This window comes from Camelina sativa, chromosome 19, assembly GCF_000633955.1.
Source record: "Camelina sativa cultivar DH55 chromosome 19, Cs, whole genome shotgun sequence".
In the NCBI taxonomy this organism is placed as follows: domain Eukaryota; kingdom Viridiplantae; phylum Streptophyta; class Magnoliopsida; order Brassicales; family Brassicaceae; genus Camelina; species Camelina sativa.
In genome coordinates, this window is record NC_025703.1 from 15,113,311 (window position 1) to 15,124,248 (window position 10,938).

Here is a 10,938-nt window from a genome sequence, read left to right on the forward strand (position 1 = left end):
TATCAATTAAGAAGAAAATAAAACCCTAACCTTCATCCTACTTCTTTGTTCTCTTTGCTCCGCCGTTGTTATCTTTTCTAAGACACCATGGCCGCCACAGAAGGACCAGTCGTTGCTCTCATCAGTAAGCGTCTCCGTGCTCACCGCAAGAAATACAACAAAATTGTTGGGCTGGAAGAGTCGATCTCTCAGGGGAAAACCCTAAACAAGGATCAAGTAGAGATCCTCCGTTCGAAGCCAATCGTCACCGCCCTTATCGATGAACTCTTAAAGCTTCGTATTCCTCCTCCCTCCGATGTCGTTCCTGAAGAGACTAGCGTCCCTGCTAAGAAAAAAAAACAGCAAAAGGTACGTATTAACTTATTGTGTTTTAAGAGTTTTAGCCGCCGCATATCGTATAGTATAATAAATCTAAACCTATTTTTTCCACTTTTCTAGGCACGTAAGGAGGAAGCCGAGGAGGAGAACGTAGCGGCCAAGAATGACGACGAGGATTGCAAGATCTCTGAAGATGGTGAAGTTTCGAAGGACAATACTTCTCCTAGCGAGAGCTCACAGGATGTTACGCCACCTCCGAGTAGTGGGAAGTCACGAAGACGTAGACGGAAGGCGAAGAAACCTCAGACTTCGGAGTAATTGTGTCTCCAACATCTGTTTGTAGCAGAAGTTGCTTTTGTCACAATTGTCCTTGGCAGTTTCGTTTGGCTTTCTTCTTCTTGTGAACACAAGGAGGGCTTTTGCGTTTGAGCCTTTTCCAATTTGGTTCATTTAATTCGCCATGTAGAATTTTTTTCTACTATAATTTTGTTAAATTTTTCTACTATTTGTTTCTTTATTGTTTGCTTTACTTCATGAATCGTGATGCCATATTATATTGATTATCTTCTTCTCACACTTAAGAATGTTTTCCTTCAGCTCTATACAACTCTCTTATCCTCCAAATCCATTGTTCAGTTTTTTAAAATATCGTACTTCAATGTCAGATATTGAGGAAGGGTGGAAAGTATTTTACTTTGCAACCGATTTTAAAGGAAGATATATCAACGAGAGTATTACTCTTTTGACTTACATTTCTTGTATTCGTCTTCTCTTTGACTTGTCTCTTCGATGTCATAATTTGCTGTATCTATCAATTCCTTCTTTTTTAATTAAAATCAACAGTTCACATTTCACAATATCATCATGATATTGAAGATTTCAAATTCATGGGTAGGGAGTTGCCATCCTCGAACAAAATCTCGGCTTTTCTATGCTTCAGAACCTCTTGTTCTGGCTGACACTCGCGTGTAAGCCATCCAAACGTTCAAACTCTTCGTCATATTGGTTTCTTAATTTTTTTTTTTTTTCCTTTTGTCACTGACATCTTCATTAATTTGGAATTTATGTTCTAACAATTAACAGCCGGATGTCCCTGAAAGTAAATCATTCACACAATTATATGAGCATTATGCAATCTATGAAAAAAAAAATCCTTTTGAGAGAGGATCTTGAAGCCTATCAAATTCAAAGAGCTTAGAAACACAAATAAAAGGAAGACCAGAACATATATGCCATGAAAAAACGGCTTAGCACGTGAAGTGAATCGCTTTATATACATAACCAGATTTCAACATATTATCCTTTACCAAGAGCCAAAAGATGAACTAGATTATCATAGCAGCATATGAAATAAATTGAAGGGTTAGTTGAGAAATCCCAAAAAGTCTAATACAATAAATCAGATTTCTCACCAACATAATCCTTTTGTTTTCCAGAAGTACGGTGACTTATTCAAGTGCCATGATCTCTTCAGCAACTTGCTAGTTTATTAAAAATGTGCTATAAATTAAGCGATGGAATGGTCTTCCCCCCTTCTCCTTACTTCGTCTTAAGGAGACAATAATGTTGGATATACAAAACCAGTGAAAAGTGGAAATGGATGATCAATAAACGCACCATATTTACCAGCGGTGAGACACATCATCACAATTCCCACTGAAACTTTCAAACATCCATCAACTCCAAGTTTTGCACCGTTACTTGATCTGAGAGCTAGCATCTCCAACTCTAGTAAATTTTGTTCCAACCCACTTCTATATAAACTTCTATAATAGAGTTGAATTATTTTATTTGCAAAGTAGTCCTTTTAATCTTGAATTTCTTTATTTATGAAAAAAATTAATAAAATAAATATTTTTTCAGAGCTAATAATATAATTGATTTTAGAAGTTTTAGTATAAATATCTATTATAAAATTTGAGACTATCATTTGCAAAAGATAAATTATATAAAATCTTATAAATATATGAAAATAATAATAGATTTTGTTTTTTCATTCATTTCATAATAATTATTTTAATATAACAAAGACTAATTACTTAAGAGGTGGTATTGGATTCTAATTTATGAAGATTTTTGAAGAGTTCAAACAAAATCATTAAAACTTAAAAGTGTATAAGTGAAAGATTGTTAAAGATTGATAGAGAGTTTTGTTGATTAGTTTTCTAAAATCATATAAAGTCCTCTAAACAATCTCTGTATTTTTATAATACTTTCTATGACTTTATTTTGTAAAAAAAGTGTCTAAAATCATGAACCAATAACATAATAATTAAACTCATTAATAATTATAGATTATTTTGTTTTAATTGAATAACACAAAACTTTTAATGACTTTATAAAAGTCTGAATCTAATAACTCAAATTTTTTAAGATTTTAAATGACTTTTTACAAATCACAAACTAATAACACTAAACTTTAACAGAGTTTAACAAAATTTTGATCTAATAACAACATATTCTACATAACATTTAAAATATTTAAAACTCTATTCAAATCTCAAACCAATAACCCCCACTTAATACTTTGGTAAATTACTTTCGGATCCACCAATATCGTTAAAATATTGTCCAAACAAACCAAAGTAGATGAAGGAGGAGCTTGTTGGTTTTGTTGTTGATCATTTCGCTTTTGTAAATGATGCGATGTGCTTTTTATAATTTTTATATGATGTGATGTACTTTTTAATAACTAAGGTTTAATTTAAATAAAAACCATAATTTTATAAAAATGTTAAAAAAGTTAAAGTAAATGGTTTTTTTTTTATCAAACAGTTAAAGTAAATGGGTTAATTAGTAACTTTTATAAATAAAAGATGTTAATAATAAAATAAAAAGAATTGCATATTTTGCGGCCCAATAGATTCTCTACATAATTAACATAAGTATGAATATAAAGGAAATTAATATGTTAGACAAAGAATTGCATATTTTGCACTTACATTCTTGATGTTTTAGTATTCAGGTTTAAAAATAGGAATACTTGCAGCCACTGGATGGATCTTTGTTTCCCGAAGGCTCTAGACAAATAGTGCTAACTAGGTCTAGTAAAATCAACAAAGTATTGAACAGAATAGTTGGTATATTTTGTGTCGCGTAAGAGGATGTGTCGCACAACACTCACAAGATCAGCATAAACAACTGACTATCAATTTCTGTTAACAAATATTGTTAATTTAAAACTAAATGAAAAATTTATTGAACAAGTGTAAAAAGATTAACGTGGGTTAATTGATCCATCACATGGCCCATGAATTATGACCATAATTTGGTCCCTAATGCCTAATACGTTTTTTTTTAAATTCAAACAATGCCAAGCTGATGTACTGTTTTTCCACCGGATAGAACTTTCGTATTATTAGACGTATTCTCCCATGAATTCTTCTCAAGCCTTCATTTCTCAAAAAAATAAGATTCGCTAACACATTACATTTTATTAAGTTCAAGTAACCATTTTAAAAAAAATCAACACTAACCATTTTACATTAAATTACATTTTATTAATTGATTCACTTGAACCACTTCCACTTCAACTCTTGGAATCAAAAAAGAAAACACTCACAATTTTAAAACTTGAAATCACAAATTTTGGGCTGGGAAAGCCTTATAATATGGGCCGGATCATTATGAATTCAGGAAACTTAATACGGCGTAGTTTTAGAATCGTCTCCAAAAAAGAAAAAAAAAATGAATCTCTCTCTCTCTCCCCTGAAAAGCGAAGAAGTTTTTTTTTTTGAAAAAGAAGAAAACAGCGGAAGTTCCGGTAAAGTTCGATGGCGCTTAATTCTCGGGAAATGTTGGTTCTTCTTCGCTCCCCCCAGCAGCAAAACTGTTTTACCACCCCTCTCTATCCTCCTCCTCCCTCGTTTCTTCCGTTTTCTTCTCTTTTCTTCGATTCTCTTCTTTTTTTTTTTTTTTGGTTTGTTCCCCCCCTCGATTCTCCAACCTTCCTCAGTTCGAATGTGAAGGTAACTTTTTATCTTCCCCCGATCGTTTCGGAATTACCATTGCACCCATCAAATCCTCGAGAATCTGACGATCGTGTTTTGGAATTTGTTTTTTTTTTTTTTCTTCTCATTCCTCTGTCCCTCGTTTTAGAGAATGTGGAAATTGCGATCTGTTTTGGTTCGAAATTGAGAAATCGGAGTTTGAGCTGACATTGATTTCTCAAATTTTATGTTTCTTAGGATTTTTCTAAGTGATTGAAACTTAATTAGATGAAGCAACTTTATCAATCTTAATTTTGAATTCGGCTGTTGTTTGTTGTTGTTTCATGATTCATCTTTTTTTTTGGTTTTTGGTTTTTTAACGTGACAAAGTTTAATGTGACGATGCTGCTGGTGATACTTATGACGATGATGGATAAGAGTATTTTTTTGTTGTTGTTAATATATAGTAATCTTTACAGGTCCTACACGTGAAGTTTTGAGCTGGCTGTTTTAGCTTTCGGGCTGGCCATAATTGATGCAGGGGGTTGTTCTCTCTCTCTTTTAACAAACATAGTAAGTGTTGCCTCTTTCTTTTTCTTATTATTATATGAGAATGCCACCACATGCAGGTGTATGGTTTGCTACTAATTTCCTTATCTTGTGATGTGTCTAATGAATTATTATTCTCTCCTTCAATGATGTCTTCAGGTGCAAAGATATTTCTGAACTGAAGATCTTTGATTCTTCATCACTGGTTTGGCTTTTACTTGTTTTCACAGCTTCTTTCTCTTTCTCTGTTCTGCGGTTTGTTTAATGTCAGCTAAGAGTCAGAGGAGGTTTATATCGCAAAACTCTTAGCTTTTTGTTTGTGAGAGAGACCGTCAGTCAACTACTACTATGTCAGATAGATGGGCTAGGCAAAACGCGGAACAAGCAGCTGTCTTGGCTGAGAGAAGAAATTTGAATAAAAACGTTTCACTTCAGACTGGGGAAGAGTTTTCCATCGAGTTTCTCAAGGATCATCATCATAATACTCCTGTCCACTCTCCTGTCGTTTCAGGGAAAACTCATAACGATGGGAATAGATTTGGTGGGGACCTTTACTATCATCAGAATCACTTACCGGGGTATGACAGTGCTGCTGCTCGGTTTCATGAGCTGAGGAGGATTGAATCTGAATGTCCTTCTTCTGATGCTTATGATTTTGGACGAGACCTGAGGTCTTCTTCTATACGGGTTGAGAATGGTGGTAGTTATGTGCCTCATTTTAGTGCTTACCACAATGTAGGTGGTGAAAATGAAGTTATAACTAGGAAAGCTTTTGGTGAAATAAATTCCAACCGAGGAGATGTTACTGGGAGGTCTGCGCCTTGTGCATTCTTACCAGAGCGTGTTCAGTCCAACAACTATACTGGAGGAGGAGGAGGAGGAGATTTCGATAGATTCGGAAAAGTTAAGTTTCTTTGCAGCTTTGGTGGGAGGATTATGCCAAGATCCACTGATGAAAAACTAAAATACGTTGGAGGAGAGACGCATATTATTTCTATCCGCAAGAACCTTTCTTGGGAAGAGCTCAAGAAGAAGACATCAGCTATATGCCAGCAACCTCATTCAATCAAGTATCAGCTTCCAGGGGATGAGCTTGACTCCCTAATATCAGTATCATCAGACGAGGATCTTCAGAATATGATTGAAGAGTACAATGGACTAGAAAGGCTCGAGGGTTCACAAAGGCCACGTCTGTTCCTGATTCCTATAGGGGAGCCTGAAAGAAAGGTTCAACAGACCACTCCTGATAGCCAATACGCTGCAGCTATAAATTCTAATACTGTTGTTGGTCAGACTTTGGTTGGTGATACACGTTATCATGTAAACAATTTGGATCGCAATCCAAGTTTCCGTAAACAAGCACCGAGTCAGATGCTCAGACTGGATACTACTACTATGCACCGGAATCCGCTTTTCAATGGAGTTCAATATAACATGCCTACCTATCCATCACCTCCTGTTTCTCCTTCACCATTCCAGCAAAGGGATTCAAATGGTGTATACTCACCATTCCCTGGCAACAACTCCAGCTCCGAGAGCAATAATTCCTTCAGTCCAGCTCAACCAGACACGCCTAGCTTTGAGGCGATTGATTCCAAATATCATCAACAGCGACCACTACCTTCAGTAAACTGTCAGTCTAACAAGCACGAGGCAGAGAACCTATATGGGATGCAATTCCAGAATGGCTTCAATGAAAAACTTGTTACTCCCAGTTCTAGCAATGTTGATACACTTTGCTTTAACCCTGAGAGGTCTGTGAATAGTGGAAGGGTCTACAGCGATAAAGCGAGCATGCCGGAGGAGTCTAAGGTATCTTTTTCTGGGTCTACAAATTCAAATGATTCTTGCTTGGGGATCCCACACTCGTACTCAGACTCTACACTAGAGATTAATGGTGGACACTCTAGTTACTTTTCACAAGAGAGACAAAGCCCATCTTCAACTTTGAACTTTACAAAGAAACAAACACAAGAAAAGCCAGTGCAGGTGCATAGGAACAATGATCTAGCTGACCGTCGTACACAAAGCGATATACTCGATATGAAGTCCACTGAGGGAGGAGAGACCATGTTTAAATTTTCCCCAAGGCCAGGAGGACCAGGACTATCCGGTGAAAACAAGACATTGCATATAGACATTTCTTCTGCAGGCAATCATTACGATGAGATTTATCTAAATCAGGAAACCAAGAACCAAGGAGGGTACAATGACACGATTTTTCATCTAGGAGGGAAAGTTTTGGGGACAAAAGCAACGCCTACTGACATGGACGGTAAGACTTTGCCTACATATGGATACCAAACCTCAGCGGTTGTTGATCCATGGAAGCAAATAAAGCAAGATAATGAGCGTTTGATAGCTGGAACCTCATCTGCTAATCTAATTTCTTTGGAGGAAGGCATTGCAGCTAATGTCCCAAATGAGGAACCTGAATCTCGTGCTGCCCGAGAAAGGAATTTGGAAGTTTCAGGGATGTTTTTAAATAAGAGAGCAGGGTCTGATGATAATTTCTTGTTCAGCATTGCCTCTGAATCAGAAAACAGGAAGATTGGTCATGAGACTGGGATCTTAGAATTTGATTTAACACAAAACAATGTGAGTATTGCAAAACATCCAGATTCTACTTTATATTTGTCCCAATTCATGATTATCCTTTATCAGATTCTAACAGTAATAAGTGACCTGCAGAGAACAGGAGGAGAAGGTGTGTTAGGCCATGTGAGAATCCCAAGCATGGATTTGAATCAGCCAGCGCCGGCCCCAGTAAGCGACACTTATGATCTGAAGATACTATCTGTCGAAAGGGAAGATTCACCACAAAGCATTCCCCACGCAAAGATGAACAGTGATGATACAGTATTCCTTTCTGAGGTAGTGATTTACTTCTCTACAAGCTTATAATATAAGTTGAGAGAGGCTCGTTTTTTTCTTCTCATGATTGTCACTTGTCGACAGGAGGCTGAAGCAAATACGGGCGAGAAAGAGAACAGTTTCAAAGACACACTCTTTGTTGAAATGGAAGCCAGTGTTTATGGCTTGCAGGTACTCTGCCTTGCTACTTAGGAAATTGAGTAATCACATGACTTTGGAAAATCGGGAATGCTAATCTGAGGCGTTGTGTTAAACAACGTTTCTGTTGCTTCTTCTTTAAACAAGACTTCATGCAGAAACCGATTCTCTTGTTTAACTCATTACTCATTATAAACCTTCAGATAATAAAGAACGCTGATCTTGAAGACCTAACAGAACTGGGATCCGGGACATATGGAACTGTCTACCATGGAACATGGCGGGGAACGGATGTTGCGATAAAGAGAATAAGAAAAAGCTGCTTTGCAGGGAGATCATCTGAACAAGAACGCTTGGTTAGTCTTCAAATCTTTTGTTTCTTTGAATCTCATTGCTGCATTTTTAAGTCCTACTCTGGAGTCTGGACGTACATAACTTCATCAAATATGACGCTTACATTGTTTTGATTTATCATCAGACCAAAGATTTCTGGAGGGAAGCACAGATACTCTCAAATCTTCATCACCCAAATGTAGTTGCATTCTACGGTATAGTCCCTGATGGAACTGGGGGAACTTTGGCAACTGTTACAGAGTTTATGGTGAATGGGTCACTCAGGCATGCTCTTCTCAAAAAGGACAGGTAACTTAATTTGTTGCCGCAATTCCCTTTGCGTCCTGAATCTGACAGAGACCTAATCAGCAAGAATGCCAATGCAGATTACTTGATTTTCGGAAAAAGATAATAATTGCGATGGATGCTGCTTTTGGCATGGAGTATTTGCACTCGAAGAACATTGTTCACTTTGATCTCAAATGCGAAAACTTACTAGTCAATCTAAGGGATCCACAACGGCCTATATGCAAGGTGACATCATTGATGAAAATCGCATTCACATTAAGAAGACAAGAATCCATTACTTCAACATGAAATCCTGATTTCTGCAGGTGGGAGATCTTGGCTTATCTAGAATCAAACGTAACACTTTGGTATCTGGGGGAGTGAGAGGAACACTTCCATGGATGGCTCCAGAACTCTTGAACGGAAGCAGCACCCGGGTTTCTGAGAAAGTAAACTAAATTGAATCACTATCCTAATTAGACTTTTATCTTCCATTACAATACACAACTCATAATCTTTCCGGTCTGAACAACAGGTCGATGTTTTTTCATATGGGATCTCACTGTGGGAGATTCTAACTGGAGAGGAACCCTATGCAGACATGCATTGTGGAGCAATCATTGGTAAGTCAAAAAACTATCTTTCAGTTTCACTTACCTCAAAACAGTAACCACTCTTTTGCTAATCTACTTCCACTTTTTTAACACTAAGGCGGGATCGTAAAGAACACACTTCGACCTCCCATACCAAAAACCTGTTCTCCGGATTGGAGAAACCTGATGGAACAATGCTGGTCCGTAGACCCGGACTCCCGTCCTCCATTCACCGAGATAACATCCCGACTTCGGACCATGTCAATGGATCTCGTCACAAAAAGCAAAAGAAGAGAAAATAAACCCTGACTTCATCAAACATCAGAAACCAAGAAACGATGGACACTTTCACATATGGTTTCTATCGAAAAAACCTGCATATTTTATTCTCATTCTTCAACTGTGTACAAAAAAAAAACATATATGTAAATCTCAATGTAAATATTACTGCCAACATAAAAAGGATGAGAAGAAAGAAACAGATTTTGCATTGTAATGTAGTTTCTTCTTTTACACATCCTTGTACAAGAGTTGATACTTTGGTATTCTCTCTGGCGGTACAGGACATTGAACAATCATCTTCCCCTTCATTGCTCCTCTGTATATTGCCTATACACAAACAGAGGATTTGAATTAGTAACAATTCTATAAACTTTTTTTTACGAATTAGATGAAATTGAATTGGTTCTGGTTACCTCAACAACATCAATAAAGTCTTGTTTTATGTGAAACGCACCAACCCATTTCGTATGATCCGCAGTTCTGCAATATATAAACCGAAACCAAAATTAACTCTAAACCATCAAAACCAAACCTAAACCGGGATTAATCAGCTTCTAAAATTACCCAGAATCCAATTTCAAGTGATGAGCATTGAAGAAGAAGACCGTCGAAGGGAACCAAGTGATGTCAAAGTACTTGACGTACACTTGAACATCCTCTGAATCAACATCAACCAAAGCTACTTTAGCAAATTTCGAAACATCTGTCACTGATTTCGCAAGCTGAAAGAGAAAAAAAAATTAAAAAAATTAGTCGAAATTAGAGAGCATTTAATATTTTGATTCAGAGAGAAGAGCGAGTTTCAATTACAATATCATCATGCTGGAGACAAACGGTGTCGGTGCAGCGACCGAATCGTAGGACAAGAACCTCATCAATGGTGTCTCTGATGATCCGATCGATCTCTTCCTTCTTCGTTAACGTCTTCAGAAGCAAACTACTCATCTCTCTCTCTCTCTCAAAGAGGCGCGAATTGTACGACGTCGTTTCGTAAATAAGACTATGCAAATTTATTTAGCCAAAAGCCCAAAAACCTCGTCCAAATACATATTTCGTAATTAGTACTTAAAGCCGGTTGACAAAATAAAATAAAATTTGAAGGTTGATTTTAAAATTTTAACATTGAAAGAAAATATATAAAATCAAAATCCTTGTAACAAAAACCTACAAATATATATAAATTTTTTTCGAAAACACTAATATACGTCATCATAATTTAATAGAGAATAAAATGCAGTTCCGGATCGAATGTCATAATACTTATACATATACTCTCCTCTATTCCAAATTGTAAAAATTTTTAGCCTTTTTGAATTTATAAGATATTTTCAAATACCTATACATAATTTATGTTTATTTCCTATATTATAACCATTGGTATTTTGAAGTTTTTTTGTCTAATTGGTTAAAATCTTTTAAATAAATATTAAATAATATTATGTTATGTAAAAATAAGAATACATTTATAGTTCTTTAAACTTTGTGCTTTTGTGGCACTTCCACCATATTCCTTTTCTGGTGCCGGCGGTGTTTTAGCTCGCTGGCGTCGGGAGATCCTCCAACCTTCTCACACCTGCTCTTGTTCTTTCTTATATAATTTTCTTTGCATGTCTTTTTTCTCCACTTTTTTAAGC

The 10,938-nt window shown here is 36.3% G+C and overlaps 3 protein-coding genes across 3 annotated transcripts; 2 read left to right on the forward strand and 1 right to left on the reverse strand.

Annotated features, from left to right (window-relative positions):
• On the forward strand, positions 1-782 carry LOC104766398. Its single transcript, XM_010490275.1, has 2 exons — positions 1-348; positions 439-782. The coding sequence occupies exons 1-2, from the start codon at positions 88-90 to the stop codon at positions 634-636; spliced, it is 459 nt and encodes a 152-aa protein (XP_010488577.1). The 5' UTR covers positions 1-87; the 3' UTR covers positions 637-782.
• Positions 4,019-9,440, forward strand: LOC104766401 (probable serine/threonine-protein kinase DDB_G0267686). Its single transcript, XM_010490277.2, has 11 exons — positions 4,019-4,286; positions 4,727-4,820; positions 4,956-7,394; positions 7,488-7,670; positions 7,755-7,841; positions 8,012-8,164; positions 8,287-8,450; positions 8,528-8,675; positions 8,756-8,878; positions 8,965-9,052; positions 9,141-9,440. The coding sequence occupies exons 3-11, from the start codon at positions 5,145-5,147 to the stop codon at positions 9,329-9,331; spliced, it is 3,387 nt and encodes a 1,128-aa protein (XP_010488579.1). The 5' UTR covers positions 4,019-4,286; positions 4,727-4,820; positions 4,956-5,144; the 3' UTR covers positions 9,332-9,440.
• On the reverse strand, positions 9,381-10,308 carry LOC104766400 (thioredoxin-like protein 4B). The gene is made up of 4 exons (XM_010490276.2): positions 10,115-10,308; positions 9,869-10,026; positions 9,718-9,784; positions 9,381-9,631 (listed from the first exon to the last, which is right to left on the reverse strand). Exons 1-4 carry the CDS (start codon positions 10,247-10,249, stop codon positions 9,533-9,535), a joined length of 459 nt encoding a protein of 152 aa, XP_010488578.1. The 5' UTR covers positions 10,250-10,308; the 3' UTR covers positions 9,381-9,532.

Excerpts from the sequence above, each read along its gene's own strand:
- LOC104766398 (XM_010490275.1), top strand. The coding sequence starts at position 88 with ATGGCCGCCACAGAAGGACCAGTCGTTGCTCTCATCAGTAAGCGTCTC. Across the intron at positions 349-438 it reads AGAAAAAAAAACAGCAAAAG|GCACGTAAGGAGGAAGCCGA; the intron begins GTACGTATTAAC and ends CCACTTTTCTAG.
- LOC104766401 (XM_010490277.2), top strand. The coding sequence starts at position 5,145 with ATGTCAGATAGATGGGCTAGGCAAAACGCGGAACAAGCAGCTGTCTTG. Across the intron at positions 8,165-8,286 it reads CATCTGAACAAGAACGCTTG|ACCAAAGATTTCTGGAGGGA; the intron begins GTTAGTCTTCAA and ends ATTTATCATCAG. Across the intron at positions 9,053-9,140 it reads GCATTGTGGAGCAATCATTG|GCGGGATCGTAAAGAACACA; the intron begins GTAAGTCAAAAA and ends TTTAACACTAAG.
- LOC104766400 (XM_010490276.2), bottom strand. The coding sequence starts at position 10,249 with ATGAGTAGTTTGCTTCTGAAGACGTTAACGAAGAAGGAAGAGATCGAT. Across the intron at positions 10,027-10,114 it reads GTCTCCAGCATGATGATATT|CTTGCGAAATCAGTGACAGA; the intron begins GTAATTGAAACT and ends TTTCTCTTTCAG. Across the intron at positions 9,785-9,868 it reads CACTTGAAATTGGATTCTGG|AACTGCGGATCATACGAAAT; the intron begins GTAATTTTAGAA and ends TATATATTGCAG.